The following is a 22,706-nucleotide window of genomic DNA, read 5'->3' on the forward strand; positions in this document are numbered from 1 at the left end:
ATTGGAGGCGCTCGTAAAAGTCTAATTCACTCAGAAGCCGACGTTCGTACGGATATTAGGGTGTGGTGCAAGCGATGGACGAAGGCGTGTGTTTCTTTCTTTGATTAATTCAGTACTGCATTTATTTCACGAGTCCACGAATCCAGTGATGACCTAAACGTGGATGACCGTAGAGCTGCTAATCTTAATTTTTGAATAATTTATTATTACTTAGGTACCATAGAAACGAGACGCATTTCTTTAATTTTCCACATAAATGTTGTAAGTCTAAAGAGGAAATTAATTTTGCAATCTTCAAATTGTTCATCCATGGTGTATAAAAGGCTCGCACCCACGGCGACTTTTTGTAGCGATGCAGTTGCGCTGCTGTAGCGCGTTAGTAGCGCGTTGGCATCACTTCTGTAGTGCGTTGCAAATGCGACTAACGCACGATAGTCGCCGGGGGCGAAGGCCCTAAGTGCCCTGGAAAGGGCCTATGTGCTAAATAAACTATTTTAATTTGAACAATCTGATGATCGCTTGGCTGATAAATAAACAAAATCATGTCTGTCACCATATTCACCATACTACAAATGCCTATTTAAGATTCAGTGATTTTAGGAGTAAAACACTTTCTTAACACCGCTTGCAGTTTGCCCCAAATATCCCTCCGTAGACCTCCGTGTATATGCCCAAAAATCCGGTACGAGCCGGTTACAGGCGGAATGGCCCGCAGAAATACGACATGGCAGCGGCCGAGACCTGACTGTCCATTCGATAGTCATTGTCTTAACAGAATTGCCCAGCTATTGAGGTCAAGCGACTCTGGGGGCAGGTGGTGATTAAAGGTAGGGTTTAGGCATAGAACATGTTTCACTTGAAAAGGTATTTTTTCTCAAATAGTTTTACCTTATTTTAAGCACTGTTTGTATCAGACTGCTGACTCCAGGCTCCGTAGTTCGACCCCATCGACGATCGACATCGACTACTTATTGTTCTACTAAATTAGTAATATTTAACAAACATTTTAGGAAGTTCTATCAGTATCTTCTATCGAGAAAATCAAGAATGTCCAACTTTCGTAACTCAACACCACCAATGAAATAAGTTGCGGACAGAATGGAAATGTATGTACATTATCCTGCTTTCGCCTCCGAGATTTATTTTACCATGTAGTAGTACCCCTGTACGACAAGCCAATCCGCACACAATATTCAGCGCAGTAGTAGTAAAAAACAAAAGAGCGGGCAACCCCACCCCTACCACGCTGTGGGCTCGGTGTCCGAGCGGTCTCATTCCTTTGTGCGCACGCGCAACGACCGCACGCAGTATAAGAAAAATGCTTAAGTGACGTCACCAAGGACGTTTTTACCGACAAAAAACGTAATTATTTTAAGTTGTGCAGTGTAGTGACGAGAATTAGACCCAACACAAGGTTGGTTGTAACAACTATTTTGTGCAAGTGCTCGTACATTTTTATTATAAGCGTTGTGACACGACGCGTAACTTTGACCCATTTTTAGCTCCAAGTTAACGCGCGATGTTAACTAGTAGCCATTTTTTGCTCCGAGGTAATGCGAGATGTTACCCAGTAGCCATTCTTTTGCTCCGAGGTAATGCGAGATGTTACCCAGTAGCCATTTTTTTCTCCGAGGTAATGCGAGATGTTACCCAGTAGCCATTATCTGCTCTAGCGAGTTAATACGAGATATTAACCAGCAACCACTTTATATTCGGTCATATTTGCGGGTCATTTTTTAACCAGTAGCGTTAATACGAGATATTAACCAGCAGCCACTTTATGTTCGGTGATTTTTTAACCAGTAGCCGTTTTTTGCTCTAGCGAGTAAAAACGAGATATTAACTACCGAGATAGCCAGGTATTGTAATATAATTCACTTTTAGGAGTTTTTAAGTATCTTCTTTTCGGCCATTTTTAAAAGCCGTAAAAACAGAACATAATGAGCTCATACAGAAAAATGTTGCGTTTGTACGAAACTACCCACATTAAGAGCTTGCCTTCTTGGCCTTACACCTTATGAACCATCAACCATCTTGGAGCATGATGACCCGGCGCCGCGGACGCACTCGCCCCAGTCGAGCCTCCGCCTGCTTTTATAACGACCGATGACCCTGTGGCCATACACATTGTTCAATGCTACAAAGGGTAACTGAATAATTTTGTTGTTTCGTATTTTTATACATTACACCAATCGATATTGGTCTAAATACAAAGGCTAGTAAGAAAGAAATAAGTATCAGATCAAAATTCAAAGTGCATTTATGTAGATTCGTTACTTGCTATTATAAGGTCAGAATAAATGATCCTAAATAAACCTTAGGCCGGTTTGTTGACCGAACCGAGTCGAAGTGGAAATAAATGCCTACTTTATATATGAAGTATGACAATATGTCGTTTTTTCTATGCAACGACTCATATTAACTGACATTGTGATTGTGAGTACTTATCAGTCTCACATTTTTTTGTTGGAAACTTACAAAGATCTTTCTACATTTCCGGTCGGTCGACCAATTACATCGACGGTCGACAACTATAACTCATTATAATCCTCTAAAACGGGAAAAGAGGTATTTATTTGATATGACAACTAATCCAGGCTGCTGCACTGAATATATAATTTAAGCTTTAGCCGTTCGCATAACTGTGTGAATCGAGGCTTTATACAGAGGCCGTACCGACAAGCTACGCCCTGCTGTATGGTATGATGGGCTAAGACCTATCACCCGCCCGCGGCGCAATCACGCCGCCTTCCACAAGCGCAGGCGCCGTTATTTACGCCGCAGCGCCGCGCCGCCGCCGCCGCATGCCCAGCGCTGCCAGAGCACCGCGGGAAGCGCCATTAAAGACCGACCAGAACACCAAGGTAACCCGCGTCCCTAGACGACGCGCCATCTATGTACAGGTATGTGCTGGCCGCTTAAAATATTGTTATTTTAAATGCAATGTACCTAATATTCGGTTACAGAATTTATTGTACCGAGATACCTATTCGATTCCCGATTCGAACCCAGATGTTTTTTTTCATAATCATCATAACCATGCGAGTAAACATAATTAATTATACATAACAAATAATTATACACGTCGGCGCAGAGACGTTGATATTAAGAATATTCTTAATCGCATCCGTCGACACGAGTACATTCTGAGATTACCCACTTGTTAAAAAAAAAAAAAAAAAAATGTTCCTAGATGGTGGACTTAGATAGCGTTTATATAAGATGCTAAACAAAGTTTATGTGGTTTAAGCACTTCAAAAGGGATGATATTTTAACCGCAATTAAACTTTTAACAAAAGATTCATTTATGGTTTAAAGAAACTTATTAATATAAAATATTTTATGTTTATTACATAAACACGATAGCCACTGAAAAGCAAATAGAATTATGGTCTTATTTTAACGGATGTTTGTTTTGTATCTGAACAAACAGGCAACATTTTTGTTTGTCTCTTTGCGGCCTTTCTTTATTTAGCCCTGATATTTTTACAAAGTTTATTTTTTTATTCATGACGTCTCACCAGCTTGTATCTATAAATAAATAATAGATAAAATCTAAGAGCTTCCTTAAACTGTATCGGTATCGGTACATAAGATGACGTCATTTTTTTTCTTGTATTGAAAAAACATTGTTATGTAGGTTTGTACCTACTAATCAATGTATGATTAATGCTAATAATACTATTGATAGTCTTACGAAGTAAGCCTTCATCATCATTATTATTATTTATTAACTAAAAAAAAAAAAAAAAAAAGAGGTCAGTTTTAACTCCCATGTACTGTTTTACAATTGGTTCGTATAAATTATTTATGTTATAACGTTATAATTCTCATAAGAAGAGATGCGACATCATGAAATACATTGAATCATTTCTCTTGCTAAATCTTTTAGACAAGCAAAGTATCTTATTATGCGTTAAAGCGATAATAACTATGCCTTTATAAATTTAATTCAATAATAATTACATTGTAATCAATGTAATAGAAAATTATTGACGCATCAAAAAAGAAATCGGGCCGCTTGTAATAACAACCGGACTAGTGGACTTTGGTCAGTCAAAGAACGAATCAACCACATAAAATAAACTATGTATTATGTAGGTACCTACCAGTACTACCACTACTTGTAACCTTTAGTTTAGATTAAGGACATTTTTTAATAATACCAAAAAATAATGCGATATTATTTTACGAATCGATAACGCTGCCACAAACTCATAATAATGAATGAGTCTTTCTTCCCTTTCTATGAAGTATAAATTGAGAATTAGTATTTGTTATTTTTTCTTAGCATGATTATAAAAATTCAATCATCACAGTCATAATACTGAAGCTGACTGAATCAAGGTGTCTGAATAAAGACACGGAGTAGGAGCTTGGTTCAATATTGTCTCAGAAAATGTTAGACGCTTTGGTTTCAGTACATGACATAAACCTATTGTTTGTTTCTTGAACTTTGTTTGATATTTAGTCATAATTCATATTTTATCGTCTGGCGTAGAGATTTCTACACGATTAACATGAATTAATTCCAATTAATTCGCCTTAGAATGGCGACCATTTTTTTTAGACGTTAATACGTTTTTTCACTAAAAAATAAATAAATAAAAAATAAAAAAATAAAAAAAATTGAATGCTGGGGCAACAGGTACATCAGTAGTACCATATTGCCCATTTATGCCCATTTAAGCTTACCTTTCTTTGGCAGTGAGTTTTGTATTTGGCAGTCGCGGATCAAACAAAACGTACCAGACTCCGCTATACACTCCGCAAATAATACATAAATATCCTTCCTTCGACATTTTACACTACGCTCCTAGTCCCAAACTGAGCAAAGCTATGGGTCCTAGACAACGGATATAAACATACTTAAATACCGTTTTTATATACATAAGTACATATTATACATAGTAACACCTAGACCCATCACAGAAATTAAAATGTATCAATTCAATTTCTGCCCGGCCGGGGATCGAACCCGGGACCTCTCGGCATAGTAGTCCGTTTCGAAACCACTACACCAAATGACTGACAAATAAATATTTTTACAATGCTTACATCATTGTACCTACCTTACTCTATTTTCTTAGCATATTCTAAAGTCGGGTGCATCCTATAATAACATTAAATAACCACCGCTTAGCAATATCGTTAGTGAAATCATATAATTTATTGAAATATATAATTATTTAAATAAATATTATAATTTATAGGTCAGGTTTCAAGAATCAAAAGATTGCTATTAAAAGGTGCTATTAAATAGAAACCAAACTTTTTCCTCGCAACAGTGTTACTTGGAATCCAAATTAATACTGTTTTGGAATACTGGTCAAACTGTATCCAAATAAATTAATAAGTTTTAATTAACCACATTATTTATTTATTTAATTAAAATGCAAGTGAGCTTATGTTTTACAACAATCAGAGTGTTAGCCTTGCAATCACTGTGATCGATTCGGTGTTAACCACTACCGTCGTCAAGCTCAGTTCTGAGATGAAACTGGATAAATATAGGAAAGGAGTGTCGACACGAGGGTGTTCGGCCCACACAGCACGCGACACGCGGCAGTATTGCCTGCGGTTTGCGCCGCTGTCAACGTTGATACAATTAGCCAGTGTGCTGGATAGACAGGATGCTCTGTCAACTGTCTTGGCAACTTTTTACAATCAGTAGTCGTACTTAACAGTTAATAGAAGTACAAATAAATGTATATAATAATACTCTATAATGAACAAAATCTTGTTGAGACCGTGATACTTGTTATTGTTACGAATAAGTGATGCAATACGATTATAATACAAAAATATTGCTTTATTATGTAATTAGTACATTGACATTTACTCTCTTAACCATTTAACATGGACATTGATCCATGCTCTAAACATCTACATGGTAAAATAAATCTCGGAGGCGAAAGCAGGATAATTGAATGATCAAACGAACTTACCAAGTGAAGTTCGATCTAAATTATCCTGTTTTCGCCGAAGAGATTTAAGGTCCCTCCCAACCCGAAGATTTCTATATCTTCTTCCCTGGAGGTAAACGTCAATGTCATCTCTTCTCTAAATATAATGAGACCGCTCGGACACCGAGCCCACAGCGTGGTAGGGGTGGGGTTGCCCGCTCTTTTGTTTTTTACTACTACTGCGCTGAATATTGTGTGCGGATTGGCTTGTCGTACAGGGGTACTACTACATGGTAAAATAAATCTCTTCGGCGAAAACAGGATAATTTAGATCGAACTTCACTTGGTAAGTTCGTTTGATCATTCAATTATAGAGAGGAAATATTTAATTGATTGTTTTGTTTGTATTGAATAGGCTCTGAAACTGGTGTGAAAATCTTTTCAGATTTTTTTTAGAATCCTACATTATTTTTTATGAGCATACATAGACAGTCGCTACTATGTTCGTCGGAGTAGCTAGTCGATATAAATAAAAAATTCAAGTGGAAGAAGTTTAAAAAACTATAAACAGCACTAAGCCGACTGTCAACTTCTGCATTTGCACTTAAAACAGTGCGCTTTGATAAAAATAATGCACTAGTTTAAGTGTGCAGTGTGTTCAGTGAAATTTGTTCAACGTACAGTTCTACAAACCTCTTTCAGCTGCCCCAGGGTTTATAGGGGACACTTAGTAGAATATTAAACAGTATTTCATCTCGATAAGTGTAGGCGTGGGATTTACAACGCTGTTTCGTGCACTTGTTTCGCGGTTGGGACTTAGTAGTTTAATGTTTCGTGGCCAAGGAGCTGGTTTAGGGAGGTTATGAGACATTTGGATGAAAGGCATAATGTAAGCAACATTGTGGCATACTTTTACAACAACAAAAGAAACTTAGTTACGATTTTAGTTTTCTATGTACACAATACTTATCATCATACTATTTAAATTGGCATCTAGTGGGATATGACTCTCTTACTACCAGCTCTTGCAGTTAAAACTCGTATGTAAGTTAATAAATCGCTAAGAATATTTTTCAACTAATTTAATTTGAGACCCTACTCATGAGTTAAGTAGAATTAAGAAAAAATGCTTGAAAAACTCTAATAGCACTGAGATAATGATAAAAAAGTAAAATAAGTATGTTTAGTTCCAATATTTATCCAAAATACCTACACTGTTTGTCCTGAAGTCTCCTGCACTGATCAACTTAGCAGAACTTAGCTTAGTCTCCAAAACTTGGCAGCAGGACCAAAGAGCGATGCAAAAAAGGCTCCAATATTATTGGTGTAGGCCCCTTCCCGGCGTGTCGTGTCGCTATAGGCCAGGGGTTCCCAAACTTATTTTGCCTATTGCCCACTTTGAGAATCAATTATTTTTTAGCGCCCCCATTTATAGTCGAGAGCTCAGTCGGTGTCTAAGAGTCCTTCTAGTAGATGGAATTACAAATCGCCTCCCAAGCCTCTACACAATGCCCCGATTTTTTTCTGGGTCCCTGACCCCCCTTTAGACCTACGGCGCCCACAAGGGGGCATTATCGCCCACTTTGGGAAAGGCTGCTATAGGCGATGGAGCCCGCGACACGTACGGCGGCTGAATAATACATACTGCACAACTGGGCCCGCTTTAGTGCAGGATTGAGGGATAGGCGGTAGCGGGGTAGATGGCGTTTTGATGATTTTACTGAGCCTCATCATCATTTCAGCCATAGGACGTCCACTGCTGAACATAGGCCACTCTAATGATTTCCATGTTGACCGGTTGTAATGGCCTGCGTACAGCGCCTTACATGTTACCTATATGAGGTCGTCGGTCCACCTTGTAGGTGGAAATCCCGGTGGTTTTCCGGTACGTGGCCTCCACTTCAGAACCTTGCTGCCCCGTCAGCCGTCAATTCTGCGCACTATGTGCTTTTACCCATTGCCACTTCAGCTTGCTAATTTGTCTGAACTTGAGTGCGGTTATTACTAAAATGAATCATTACTAGGTTCTGTTTCGTGCTGCCGTGATAAAATCTTATCGATGATTTTAGACGACAAACGCATGGACTTGTCGCGTAAAATCGATAAAATGGCGCGATAAAAGGTTATAAAGGAGAATTTCTCATAGAAAATTATCATTGCGCGTCCAGACAAAGTTAGTTAATGAGAGGCTTAAAATAACTTTGAAGCTTATCTCACTACTACACCTTTGAAAATGAAGTACCTAGATGAGCGTTTTCTACAAAAAAAAAACAAACAAACATTAGAAATAGTTACTTTCAAATATCATAGGGACGTAGTTTAGCAAAAAGGATCCAACCCACAAAGTCGTCGAAAATGAGTGAAGTATACCAAAGTGTTCATAACGATCTATATTACCATGTAGCAAAAAGTGTCAAATGTAACATGGTGTGGTTTGGATCCTTATTGCTAAACTGCGTTTATTGAGAATTAATATTTATTTATCAATCGTAACCATATCGTTGCCTGGTTCCGTTAGTTAATGAGGTAGGCAGGCGCGGATCCAGCCGTCAAAAAAGGTTGTGGGCACCAAAAATGAGCAAAGTGAGAGTTGGATCACTACATGCCCGGACATACATGCATGCCTATCGATCTTATCAATAGATCATAATTAAAACAAGCAAATTAGGGTTGTGGGCATGCCCACAGTGTCCACAACGGTGGATCCGCGCCTGGAGGTAGGAATATAAAAGTGGTTCTATTAAATAAGGACAATGTACAGGCGGGACTACATCAAGCTAAGCACTGTGGGATCATACTATTAATAGAAGACTTAACAAAAATTAGTAATCAAATTAATGTGCTCTCGACATGTCCTCCCACCCGCTCTAGCTTGGCTGTGTAGGCTGCCACATTCCCAGTCCACGGCAAACCAACCATATCGCTGCAAGGCCGGCGCCAGATAGGGTTACTGCCGAAAATTAAATTATATTGATTTTTATTTAGTGGAAGTGTCACTGAATTTGTGGAAGTATGCAGTCAGATAATCTTTAAATAGTATAGTGTTGTAATTTAAGATTAAAAAGATGAAATAATGTTTAGATTAGATTCTTGTCTTGTTAGTATGTTTCGCGAAGATACTGCATGCAGGCCGCTACCAACCGGGCAACATGGAAAGCATTGGGGGAGGCCTATGTTCAGCAGTGGACGTCCTATGGCTGAGATGATGATAATGATGATGATGACTGCATGCATCATACCCATGTTTCCGTAAGCTACGTAGGAAAAAAAGGGTTACCTATTTATGGAAAATTAGCAAAGCGTCTTTCTGAGTATAGAAATGATCTGGAAGAGGAAACTAATATCAGCACACAGTGCTTCTTAATAAAAAAAAGTACTTAAAATAACGTTTACTACCTATTTTTCAAACGTTAGATAAATAACGCAATCCCCATGCTTCAGGAGTCGTCAACTAACAAATTATCTACACTTCTACACTACTAATAATATAAAGAAGAAAGAAGTTTGTATTGAATAGGCTCCGAAACTACTAGACCGATTTGAAAAAATCTCCATTAGAATCCTACATTATTTCTGACAAACATAGACGGTACAATATGCAACTAGCGGTCATATAAGTTTGTGGTAGCCCTGGCCACCACGCGGGTGTAACAAGGTTAGCGCAGGTGCCAATTCAGGCCTTTGTTTCGGTGCCCCGTACTTTCCGACTCTAACGCAATCCTAGACGCAAGCGCCACTCTGCTAGCCTATGGAATAAGCCGTGCTCGGGTTAACTACACGTAGCTATTGGATTTCAAAGTGATTATCAACAAGCGTTTTGAATTACTCCGTAAACTTGACTAAGTATTATTTGATCACGGCGGGTGATAAATTTACTAAGCTGCGCCGCTACAAGCTTTCATCGTGCCATTTTATCGATTTTATGCGATAAGCTGTTTATCGTCTAAATCATCGATAACATTTTATCATTTTATCAAAGGCTGATCTGGTCTCTAACTAATTGAATTTTACTCATTTACTAGTTTAAATACATTAAAATGTTTCAAATATATGTGGGAATTTGGTAGACTTGATGTAGGATACAATTATTAATAAAATTACGACAGTCTTTGTATAATGCAGTGTTCAAATTATGCATTTAATATTAAACTAGTAACTACTGTTCTCACGTTACTCTCGTCTTTAATTATTATTATTGTCCATAAAATAATAGTGTTAATTCCATAATGTTAACTGAACCCAGACGGTAATCTCGATAATTGAAACTATTGTCTAATTAAACGCTTATTAGCGTGTACCTAATGAGGACTTGTGACTTAATCCAAAGCTTTGATTTATAGTCGATCAAAGCGATGGCATAAGTTTGTCGTGGCGCTTCTTCTCAACACTTGCCAAATGTTGGATTCGAAGTTCTTGAAAGGCAAAAAGATTATGAGACATGTGAAGGCTCCACAAGTACAATTTTTTTTTTAATTTTTAATATTATTATGTATTTGACTTGTATGCTCTATTTTTAATTGTCCAAGTGGAATTTTGACATTTTTGATACACAAGATACAAAAAAAATAGAAAAGAGTAAAGCAATAGAAAAATGGACGTGCGTTCTTACAATGCTGTTTTATAATTATTTATGTTTGTAATTTATATATTTAGAATTAATAATCAAATAATTTTGTTTATAATTTTTATATTTAGAATATCAAACACGTAATATCAAACTAGTAACATCACTGTTTTCAACGTAACTCTTGTCTTTAATTATAATTATATTAATTCCATAACGTTAACTGAACCCAGACGCTAATCTCGTTAGTTCAAACTACGAGTAGTCTAACTAAATGCTCATTAGCGTGTAACGAGGACTTGTGACCTCGGGCACCGTTAGCTAAATATTGATAATAAGCTTTAGGCTTACGTTAGCTAATTGTGGCAGGCGTTAGCTATATTTCAGGGTAGAAAATAGCTTAAAACTTTAGTTTTCGTAGCAAGGTAATTGCATTAACTAATTACCTATGTGCTAACCCTTGATATTGATTACTGAATAAACTTTAAAGTGCTTTGATTACAAAGCACTCGTATGTAACATAATGATATGAGATGCTTACTGATTATTATTTACTTTTCATCTTACTTTCAGTGAAACTTAGACAAAATTGTATGTACAACCTTAAATGAACTACAAGATTTAACATAAAAGTAAATAATTTAAATCGCGAGTAAATAGATATTTAAGTAAGCGTGTTTCATCTAGACTTACCCTCAAGATTTAAAACTAGAATGTGTATGTATGTACTCGTAAATTAATTTTAACCTTCACATTTTTTACCCACATTTTATCTATTTAGGTAACCAATATTTTAATAAATCTTTGTTAATTACACATTCATAATTAAAAGTATTAATTGAGATCGCTAAATTTCCGTTGATTTAATATTCATAGGGATTCAACTTATTAACATTTCATAAGCGAGGGGTTGACTCTATTACAGAATATTCCCAACAGACGTAATATCGAAATTTAAAGCAAACATACAGTTGAATAGCCAATCTGCTTACAACAATTTTTAGAAGGAAGTACCTACTTAACTTATTATTTCAGATCGAGTGGGACAGATTGTTCTTAGTCGGGCACTCTTGTCAGAGTGGTCGTGGTAGCGCTGACGAGGTACATGGTGAGGTAATTTCATCTCCGAGAGCTTCGTGTTAAAGGCAGACTATCGTCAACTGTGCAACTACGAATACTGAAGTTCTTTGGTCACGTCTCTAGAAATGAGAACTCGATGGAGAGACTGGTAGTTCAGGGCCAGGTTGAAGGCAAGAGAGCACGCGGTCGATCGCCAACCCGCTGGATAGACGCCATCACAAAGGCCACTGAGTCCACCATGGTCCAGTGTACTTGCGACGCCTTTACACGTCAGAAATGGAAGCACATCGCCAGGAGAGCTACCCTCGGAGATGAAATTACCCCACCATGTGGGACAGATATGTTGTGTCGGAAAAGTAGTTGTTTTTGAGCAATATAATACACACTTTTTGTTTGTTGCCCGGCTTTTTAAGAAAATTCTGTTATATCCTTACCTGTTATTAGATGATGTATCATGTATGAGGGGTGAAATACTCGTGAAGGTCAATGGCTACAAATTGATTATGTCTTTTTGGGCTGGGTTGCACCATCTTACTCTAACTTTGACATACGACAAAAATCTGTCAAACTCCATAAAAATGCGCCGGTTATCATCATAGTTACCGTTAAAGTTGGGTGGAGCAACTGAACCTTAGTATTTTTGAGAACCACAAACTTGACCGCCGTTCTAGTGAAGGTCGCGGGAAGCACCTAGATGCAGGCAGCGCAGGACCGGTCGTCGTAGAAATCCTTGAGGAGGCCTTTGTCCAGCAGTGGACTTCCTTTGGTTAAAACGACAACGATTAGAGTAGGCGCACATCGTTAATTTTTCGTCGGCCGATAGTTTAGTCGGGCAGTTGATCAGTATGGGCATGTATGGGAGTGCGCACACTACGCCGATTCGATTTGGCCGATTCTTCATACAATTTAAAATCGGGCACAACTATCGGCCAACTAAAAATCAACGGTGTGCGCCTACTCTTAAAGTGACGTGTGTTTTAAAATGACAATTGACGAACGTGATGTGTTTTTGTTTCAGTGCATCTACGGTTGCTACGTGCACTCCGCCATCCTGCCCACGTTCCATCGACGGTGCTACTGGTTGTTGCAGGTAGGAGTATTTTGAGCTATCTTAACACTTCTATCTATATATTTATGTGTATGATAGGGACGTGGGATCTTTTTAATGGCTCTACCTATAGTCGTAATTGGACTTAATTTGCGATAAAATATGGTGAAAATGAAAAAAAAAGCTGGGTAAGTCCACCAGGACATGTCTATTTATAATTTAAAAGGTTTTATTGGGCCTTAAAGAACTTTCTTTGATATTAGCATTTCAGTCATTGAGCTAGGCTTTAGATAAAAGGGGTCTCAGTTAAAGTGGCTTGCAATAGAATAGGTAAATATCTACTTAATATTGTAAACAGAATAAAAAAGAATCTTGAAGAAAATTACTTAAGTAAACAAGTTTTTTTCCCAAACATCAAAAAATAATCTCACAAAACGTACAAATACTAAGCACAAACAACCCTCACAATACATACACTTACTTTATATTCTCTAAAAGTATTAGAACCGTTTTGACTGAGCGTTTTCTATATAATAAATCTCTTTCGGCCAACCTGCTTTCAGCTTCACTTTTCAGCATCCATTTCGCATCTCAATTTAATTCATACGTTCCGCTTTGAGATATATTTCAACATTTTTCAGTTTCACAACTTCAAGCAAGCCACCTCGACGCCGAAAAGAAAATCTGTATCTCGAAATGCGAGACATTCCCGCGATTGGCGGTCTCATATTACCGATATTTGTAATATATCTTCCCGGAATCGCTCCGATATTAATGGAATAACCGGGAATTTTCCAATTTATACGACCTAAAAGTACCACCGACGCTAAGTAAAAGTTTTTATTGGCCGCCCCAAACTGGTATTGGCATTCGTGGTATAAAATACTTCCTTGAGGTTTTATTACTTATATGGATGGTGGTTAACTGTGCGTGCCCATAAAAAAATTACTGTTTTAATATTATGTCAATTTTAACTAAGAACAGTCAAAGAAAATCGTATATAAATCAATATAAAAGAAAAAAAACACTGGCTGGTTAGAAAAAAAACCGTGAAGTTGCGAAGATGAATAAAATGAGAAACAAATGAAGACGTGCCTCCGTGCAAACTTATGTTTTTATTTGTTAATAATGTTGTTGAAAAATGGTGCGATATTGTAAGTTTTAAGAAACGTGAACTGTTTTTAATTATTGTAGTGTGACGAGAAACATGTGGCAATAAGCAAAATCTACGAATTGGGCACGAAATTGTAAGTGTGCCCTGTAGTTGTATGATTTAAGTACTTATCTGTAAGAAGCAAGGTGGAAGGGAAAACCAATGATTTTTATCTAAAATATACCTATTTAGTTATTTTCTATGCATGCATTTAGATAGAGCAGGTCTCGAAGCAACTCTATCCTACCAATACAGGAAGCATTTTTTTTAAAGAATAGCAATTTTTAATTCCTTTAACCCCTCATGATAAGCTAAAGCTTGTTTTACTAGTGGGTTCACCACAACAGTATACAATTTTGACAATAAAAATTTGATATTTATCTATGTATTTCACAATAGTGCAAATCCAATCCACATTCCTAGTAAAACATAGCGATAATTGCCGAGTGCATGGCTACATTGTGTGTACTGTTTACCCGTTCGTCCATGCATTGACACCTGTTACTTGGCCAATCAGAAATTCAATTAGCCGAGCATTTTAGATGGCACTGCGGGCCCGATGGCATTTGGAAATGCGGGTATTATGAGCGATATAATGGCCGCTAAATGCTGACGGCTCCCAAAGGCGAAAGTGTGATAGCATGTGTTACTTATACGGATGTAGAAATTTATAGGTAATACTAAATTTAGACGTTTTAGTTAACGTTTTAAGTACCAAATCTTCTGTAGGTTTGTTTGATCTGATAAAAATTTTTGAAAGTAGGTACTTAAATTGACGCAAAATGGGCCTCAACTAAACCTTATAAAAAGCTTTATTAATAGACCACCAGGTTTCTTTTTCAAATGTTTCAAAGTGAGAAGTACATAAGAATCTCGTGTCACATACAAATCTAAGTAGATATAGATTTGCATATTTTATTTGTGTTTTACTTTTGATCTTTGCGTTAGTTAACAAGTTAATTTTCCTAACTAACATCAAATGTCTTACTAGATTTATTTTCTTATACAAACGGTAACACATTTAAAAACTGTAGCTTCGTAAATGGGTTAAATAGAAGCAATTTTGTAACACATTTTCATAGTGTGATGTGTACCTTCTTACATACATTTAATTTTGTACCGCTTCACAAAGTTACCCACGTATCAGGTGTCAACGTTATTTGGTGTTCCCAGAATCGTTAGGAATGTTGTTTTTTCCTCTCAGATAAGATTACAAAGGTGATTGGATTTTTGGAAGGAAACTGAGGCACGCGCCGCTTTGTGGGCGTGTATTATAAAAGCCTTCGGAGAATCACTTTGATGGAAATTTCGGGTTTAGTTTTCAAGCAGATTTTTAAAATTAGAGCGAAATAAAAACAACTTCGCCATATTTAATTAATAAAATGAAAACGAAAAAAGAAATGGAGACGTAATAGTCTATAATATTAGAACTAGATTCTACTATTGAAATTATACGTCTATGCGTTTATAATTTTATTTTCCTACAAAGTAAAATTCATTTACAGTCACAAAAGCGGTTTCATATCTGCTTTGATTGATTTTAATCATTCTTGCTTACAAATAATACTACAGACTATTGGCTACTTTATTCGCAAAAATATTCCAAAACTTATATTTCCACTATCAAGCATTTACAAACCCGATGTTTTCTAACAACTTGTTATAATGTTCAACCAAAAGGCAAACCAAAATACCCAATGTTTTATTAGCTCGACTTTCGTCCTGAACTATGTCTACAAAGGGATTTCAAACGAGAAAGTACAGTCATTGTGTGTTTACGTTCGCAGTCGCCAAAACTATGTCGCTCTAAGCTCGGCTATGGCGAAATGAAACTAATTCTAAAGTTCTGAAGTTGACAATAAAACGATAGGGTTGGCACTGGCTACAGGAAACTTGTTTTTTCTAAAACTGAAACTATTGTTAGAAGAAGTAATTTAATTGTATAAAAGTGATTAAAGACAAAGCAAGACAGAGATTTCGAATTAACTAAAAATAAAAAATAACAAATCAAAAATAGTAACTATCTATTTTTCAGTTACACTTTTTGTGCTTGTATAAATGCTGTGCCAATTTTAAGTTGGTTAAATTAAATGTCTTTAGAATTGATAGCATATTTCTGAAGAGTGCAAAACTAATCTTGGAAAATGAGAGCATACCGACTTGTTGAAATAATAGAGATTGGTGTCAGATTAACACAAATATTATTGTACTTAGTTCAATGGAAACCTCAAAATCTGCTAATTGAACTGCATTTTATTCGCTAGTAACACATTAAAACCGCTATTAATATCGGTTTGCTTTTAAAAAGTGATTTAAACCACTGAATGATTCATAGTAATAGCTTTTCGAATTGTAGATGCATTTTCGATCCGTTATAATTTGAGTTCCATGAAATTGTGATTTAATGTTTTTAATAATTTGATTCTGTGGATAAGAGAGAAAAAATAAAACCTGACAAAGTACATGTGTCAGAAAATATTGTAAAATATCTTGAAGCTCAAAAAGCTTAAACGCAACTTTGTGGATTTGATAATTTTAAAAACAAACTGTCTTAGCTAAAATATCTGAAAATTTTCTAATTTAGTTTCTTTTTTCTTTTCTTTGTCAAATAATTAAACAGGTTTTTATTTATTTCGAGCTCTTATTAAAGTAGCTGAGTAGACTAGAAATAGTGACTTGTCTGCCATAAATAAAACCTAGATGCGAATATTTTGCCGGAAACTTACAATGTGGCGACCGTCATAAAACGGTGCAATATAGTTTGTGTTAACAACATTTTCACATGTTAACAGCGAGTTAATGAAAAACCACAATAACTATAATAAAGCACACGTGTCGAGTGGCAACCCTGGCCCGCGGCCATTACATAAATAATGGCGCCATGTTTATTGCCGCCATTTTGAAGACAAATGGATAGTTATTACGGTGCACTCCGTTTTACATTCGCTCTTCGCGTTGAAAATTAAAATATTGTGTATTACTTATTTTATACGTAGTTTAACTGCGCTTGAGTCGATTTAGTGGCCGCTTACTGTTTGGCGTTAGGGTTAGCACAGTTTGATCGCTAATCCTCCCCACACAGAATAATGTACATTGTACACACGGCCACACTGATAACTATCCATTTCCGTTTTTGCTCTCGCTCTCATCAAATGGTGATTCTTTGCGATAAAACGAGACGACATGAAAGGCAATGGATAGTTAACACTGTTGCCGATGGTACCTTATGTTTATATCATTTGCATCTATTTATTCTTTCAAGCATAACGCTTTCTTTAATTTTTTCAGAAACTAGGATGTAATGGATAGAATTCATGAGTTTGTTACAAAGTTACTATTTGGTTTAGCGGGTCATACCACAGAGTTTGCTTTGTGTAACTTGAAATAAAAATTAAAAACTAATTTAACCAGCGGTTCAACTATGCCCATATTGCTCCACACTCGTCGGGTATTTGGTGTTAGGGTTATCACAAGCCGTGTTTACGACCTAAGTTTTCCGCAACTTCTAAGTTGTTAGTCGACTTAGAAGTTTATAGAGTTGATTATAAATATTAAAAGACATTGTGTTACAAATGTGAAAGTTTGCTGAAGCTATACTGTATTTTAGTTACAAATTTATGTTGGAAGAACACCCAAAGTGATGACTTGCTCTACTTTACTAATAAAAATTCTACTTCTTTTCAAAGGCTTTCGAACTCTTTTGTTCAGCCTTTTTCAGCATCAATGATCACAGATTAATTTGATAATGATATTCATTAGGTAAAACTAAAAAATAAACGGAATAACAGCAACAAGCAGCATTTTTGTTTTTAAAAGTGTACGTAGCCATAATATCGTGTTTTACTCCGTAATAGACCAAATAACTAATTTTTGGCGCCGACTCGCAGTTAACCCTAATTCACCCGGGTGCTGTGCTATCGTGTCGTCACTGTCCCTTTTTCAAGTCGCGCATAATTATACAAAAAGTATTACTGTTTTGTCGAAAGTTAAAATTTCAAAGCCTTAAATCGTGTTTTATTTACTCCTAGACCAAATAACTAATTTTTGGCGCCGGCTCGCAGTTAACCCTAATTCACCCGGGTGCTGTGCTGTCGTGTCGTCGTCCCTTTTTCAAGTCGCGGATAATTAAAATTATACAAAACGTTATTACTGTTTCGTCGAAAGTTAAAATTTCAACAAGGCCTTTAATTGTGTTTTATTTACTCCTAGACCAAATAACTAATTTTTGGCGCTGACTCGCAGTTAACCCTAATTCACCCGGGAGCTGTGCTGTCGTGTCGTCGTCCCTTTTTCAAGTCGGTTGGAATGCTCATTGCGTCGCATCCAGTAATTAATAGGCTCTAAATCTTCGCGACCGGACTTACGTGAATCTGATAAAAAGTTCTGCGGACTTTAATTGTTATAGTCACAATGGCAGAGGAGAGCGGTTTCAGTGATCAGAAACTAACGACCTTTCGTGTTCGTTGACGGTATGAGTGTAGGGAAATGAAATAAAATGGTTTAAAAAGAACAAGAAGACAACAAGAAATGTGTTTTTCTAAGAAGTCCTCGTGAGGTCTCAGAAGTATCCCGTCTTTCTTTACTGAAACGCGTGGGAAAGGGTGGATCTCTATCATTCAACAATCACTAACCATTCTTTCATTATTTGAACGTAATAGGTATAATAAGCGCTAAGGAAAAAGTAAAGCGTACTTATTAATTTTTGTATGCCACTAAAACAGTTTTCTTGCATTACTTATACAAAACCTCCCCTGTCATTAGTACGTCGTCAATAAAGCTCTTTACATACCAAATGCGTTTCAGTTCTCCCTTTTTTGTACCAAATGCGCTCCCTTTTTTGAAGTCGTATCCAGTAATGAATGGGTGCTAACTCCCCTCGCGTCAGTGAGCGTTAACACGAATTTGATGCAAACGTTAAGTACGGCCGTACTTTAATTTTTATGGCCACTTTTGCTGTTCAGACATGTTTATTGGCCATTGCGTATTTATTCGAAGATGCAAAGCAGGAAGATCCTAGTGGTAAATCATGAGCTCGTGGTTTTTAAGATAATAAAGGCTTTAATTGTTGCCTTCTCAATTTATTTACCAAAACCCTATAGTCGTGGATCGTGTTCCGATTATTAAATGACGTTAGACATAATGATTCAAACTCAAATAGGTAGGTATAAGTTCAAGCCAGTGATAACTTTAGTTTAATATTTATTAGGATATAGGTATTTAGTTCAATCAGAAGTTGCGAATTAGATTTTAGTGTAGATTCATTCTATCTGAACGTCATTTTAAAATACAAACTTCTAAAATACAATATTTGTGTCAACTATTAGTGAAGTAGGTCCTATGATTGTCTTAAGTGTGTTATTTGAAAACACAATTTAACCTAAACGTTCTTTGCTTATTATTCAACTGAAACAGTCAAACAGATCACAACATTAACAATTTCCGTGACATCACGGCCATAAACTGCACCAGTCTTCGATCTCGTCTTAACTCACACTAATATCAGCCTCCTCGCATCCGATTAAGAGCGTCTGCTTCTTGTTTTCAGAACCCGGACATAGTCCTGGTGCATTACCTGAATGTGCCGTACCCGGACGACAACAAGCTCGCGACGGTGGCGCCGAGCCTGGCGCTGTGGGCGGACAAGAAGGAGTGGACGAAGGACGAGCTCGTTAGCCAGCTGAAACCTATGTGTAAGTATTATTAAAACCGATAAAGATACTTAATCAGATTGTAGCGACAATAGGCAAATGTTGAAGGTGTCGGACAGGCGAATCGAGATCCAAAATTAAGATTAGCTCAAAGGATAAAATAAATAAATATCCTTGGACATTTTACACTGCGCTTCTAGTCCCAAACTAAGCAAAACTTGTACTATGGGTACTAGACAACGGATATAAATATACTTAAATACTTTTTTTTGTAAATACATACATATTATACATAGAAAACACCCAGTCCAATACAAACAAATATTATTATGTTCATGCACACAAATGTTTGTACTGTGCGGGAATCGAACCCGCTACCTCTGGAATAGTAGTCCGTTTCGAACCACTACACCAAACGGCTGAAATTACTAATGTTCTTTAAAAAAATACTTACCTACTATACATTATTTTATAGAAAGTACCTACGATTTGAGGACCTTTTTGTCTCCTCAGCAAAAATATAAATTGATTTAGGACGCACAAGTTATTGCAAATTAGTCGTTTGAACTGGCCATTACGACATTGGTTAGGAGAAACGGTACAAAGGTATAGGAAAGTTTGGTTAAAATACAAAATGAAATATTTCATCTCGCCAGTATCTTCTTGTTGCTCTAAACAATAATATTCTCTTGAGTTCATATCGTAAAATCTGTTCTATCTTACTTTAATGTTTTCTTGTTTTAGAAAGTTATCCTTATTTTGTATTCAAGGAACGTAAAATATTTGTTCAGGTGCTTGAAGCACTAGGCAACCGATATTCCGTGGGCCTAGATATAATAATATACCTAATTCGCTTAGGTATTTTTCTAGAAAGCCTTTAAAGCGCCTTTTGCGCTAGTTCCATTTGAATTATAATAATTCTACGTAGTTAATTTAAAATGATTGCTATAATTTAATGAATTATTTTAAGATAACAAGAGCATTAAAACTGTACTCACTTTCAAAATTTCATTACTGTAAAACATCAGAAATTAAATCAAAACATTGGAAACTTCCCGGCCTTCCATGAATATTTATGAAATCAGCAATAAAATTGAATTTCAATGGACGATATAATCCTATCCCGTCGTAAATACCGATAATCATTTCATTAACATTTGTTCAAGTTTGACGTTATAAATTACAGATTTGTATTGTAGTCCAGTCAAATTAGACATGAACCCTGCAATAATTCGCATACAGCTGAAAATTGGTACGAATGTTCAGAGCACCATTATGAATTAACTGTGAAAAGTCCCCATCGATCCGACGTGTGCTAAAAAAAAAATTCAAGGTCAAAGTTAAAAAATACGGGTTTTTGAGATTTTCAGCCAAACGGTAAGTTTTATCACAAAACTATGTATGACAAGGTTTAAGACCATACAATTATCTATCAAAATTGTCTATACACTTTCTCCTAAGAGTCAGCGTTTCTGAGATTCGATGATCCGAAGAGTCAAAAAAGTGTTTTCTTCATAACGGTCTTACACATAAATCCAATGTGATATCGCCTCGTGCCACGACTCAGCATTGTATCATGATGTGTTGTCGACGTCGAATATAAAATAATCAACCTCAATGTCGTCTGTCATCTTTAATTGTCGAAAAATGGGTGCAACTTTAACGAAGGACTGCACCGTGAGTTTCTAAGATACGAAGTTTTAGTGTCTATTATGTTTAAGAGCTCTTATATGCACACGTCACTACTCTACTTGTAACTCTATGGTCATTCTTTTAGCCCGACCAAGTTAGACAGTCCAGGTTATAATACTTCACATAGAGCTGAAAATTTGTGTGAATGTTAAGAACACCATCCTAAATGAAATGTCAAAAGTCCCCGACGATCCGTCATTTAAAAAAAAAGTTTTCGAAGTCCCAAGTTTTTTGCATTTTTTGGCCAAGTAGTAAATTTATCATAAAAATAGATAAGAAATAATAGTAGATCATAAAATTATCTATTAAAATTGTCTTTACCCCTTTTTCCTAAGAGTCACCGATTATGAGGTAGAACGATTCAAAAAGTTAGTTTTGATGTTCTCGTTATATGCACATGTTTCCACAACACCTATGAGGGTTATTTGGCGTATTTTTTTTACCAGGTTTCCCCAGTAGGCCTTTTTTAAGATGTATTTGTTATCCTGTTCAATTCAAAACTATTTTAATAGAGTTGAAGTTGTGGACTTTTGGAGTAGTTAACAGAATGCGAATTCTCCAACTTTTTGCATCGTTACCACATAAACGGTGACTCTTAGAAAAAAGGGGCAAAGACAATTTTAATAGATAATTTTATGATCTACTACTATTTCTTATCATTTCTTATGATAAGTTTACTGTTTGGCGGAAAAATGCAAAAAACTTGGACTTCGTAAATTTTTTTTTCAAATGTCTGATCGCTGGGGACTTTTGACATTTCATTAAGGATGGTGTTCTCAACAATCACACAAATTTTCAGCTCTATGCGAATTATTGTAACCTGGATTTTCTGACTTGACCGGTCTAAAAGAGTGACCATAGAGTTACAAGTAGAGTAGTGACGTGTGCATATAAGAGCTCTTAAACATAATAGACACGAAAACTTCGTATCTTAGAAACTCACGGTGCAGTCCTTCGTCTAAGTTGCAAACATTTTTCGACAATTAAAGATGACAAATGACATTGAGGTTAATCATTTTATATTCGACGTCGACAACACATCATGATACAATGCTGAGTCGTGGCACGAGGCGATATCACATTGGATTTATGTGTAAGACCGTTATGAAGAAAACACTTTTTTGACTCTTCGTTTCATCGAATCTCAGAAACGCTGACTCTTAGGAGAAAGTATATAGACAATTTTGATAGATAATTGTATGGCCTTAAACCTTGTCATACATATTTTTGTGATAAAACTTACCGTTTGGCTGAAAATCTCAAAAACCCGTATTTTTTAAGTTTGACGTTGAATTTTTTTTTTAGCACACGTCGGATCGATGGGGACTTTTCACAGTTAATTCATAATGGTGCTCCGAACATTCGTACCAATTTTCAGCTGTATGCGAATTATTGCAGGGTTCATGTCTAATTTGACTGGACTATTGCTATCTGGTTTAATTCGTAGATTCAATTAAACAATCATGTTATTAATCATCTCTTTAGTAACGGTTCAATAATTAACTTTTGTTTTTGTTTTGTTTCAGTTTTCAGCGAAGATGAGCCGGACATCAACAGCGACCTGGAAATTTCAGTAAGTGTAACCATAAAATACCAGATGCTCTTGTTTTTAAAC

General features: G+C 36.3%; 1 protein-coding gene across 1 annotated transcript in view; it reads left to right on the forward strand.

Annotated features, from left to right (window-relative positions):
- Window positions 1-22,706, forward strand: part of LOC135075686 (calmodulin-binding transcription activator 2) — a 96,016-nt gene that overhangs the window by 45,566 nt on the left and 27,744 nt on the right. The window contains exons 3-5 of the mRNA XM_063970138.1: window positions 12,569-12,640; window positions 19,297-19,441; window positions 22,618-22,664. Coding sequence (XP_063826208.1) covers window positions 12,569-12,640; window positions 19,297-19,441; window positions 22,618-22,664 — 264 coding nt within the window. The remainder of the gene's footprint in view (window positions 1-12,568; window positions 12,641-19,296; window positions 19,442-22,617; window positions 22,665-22,706) is intronic.

This window comes from Ostrinia nubilalis, chromosome 10, assembly GCF_963855985.1.
Source record: "Ostrinia nubilalis chromosome 10, ilOstNubi1.1, whole genome shotgun sequence".
NCBI classification, from domain to species: domain Eukaryota; kingdom Metazoa; phylum Arthropoda; class Insecta; order Lepidoptera; family Crambidae; genus Ostrinia; species Ostrinia nubilalis.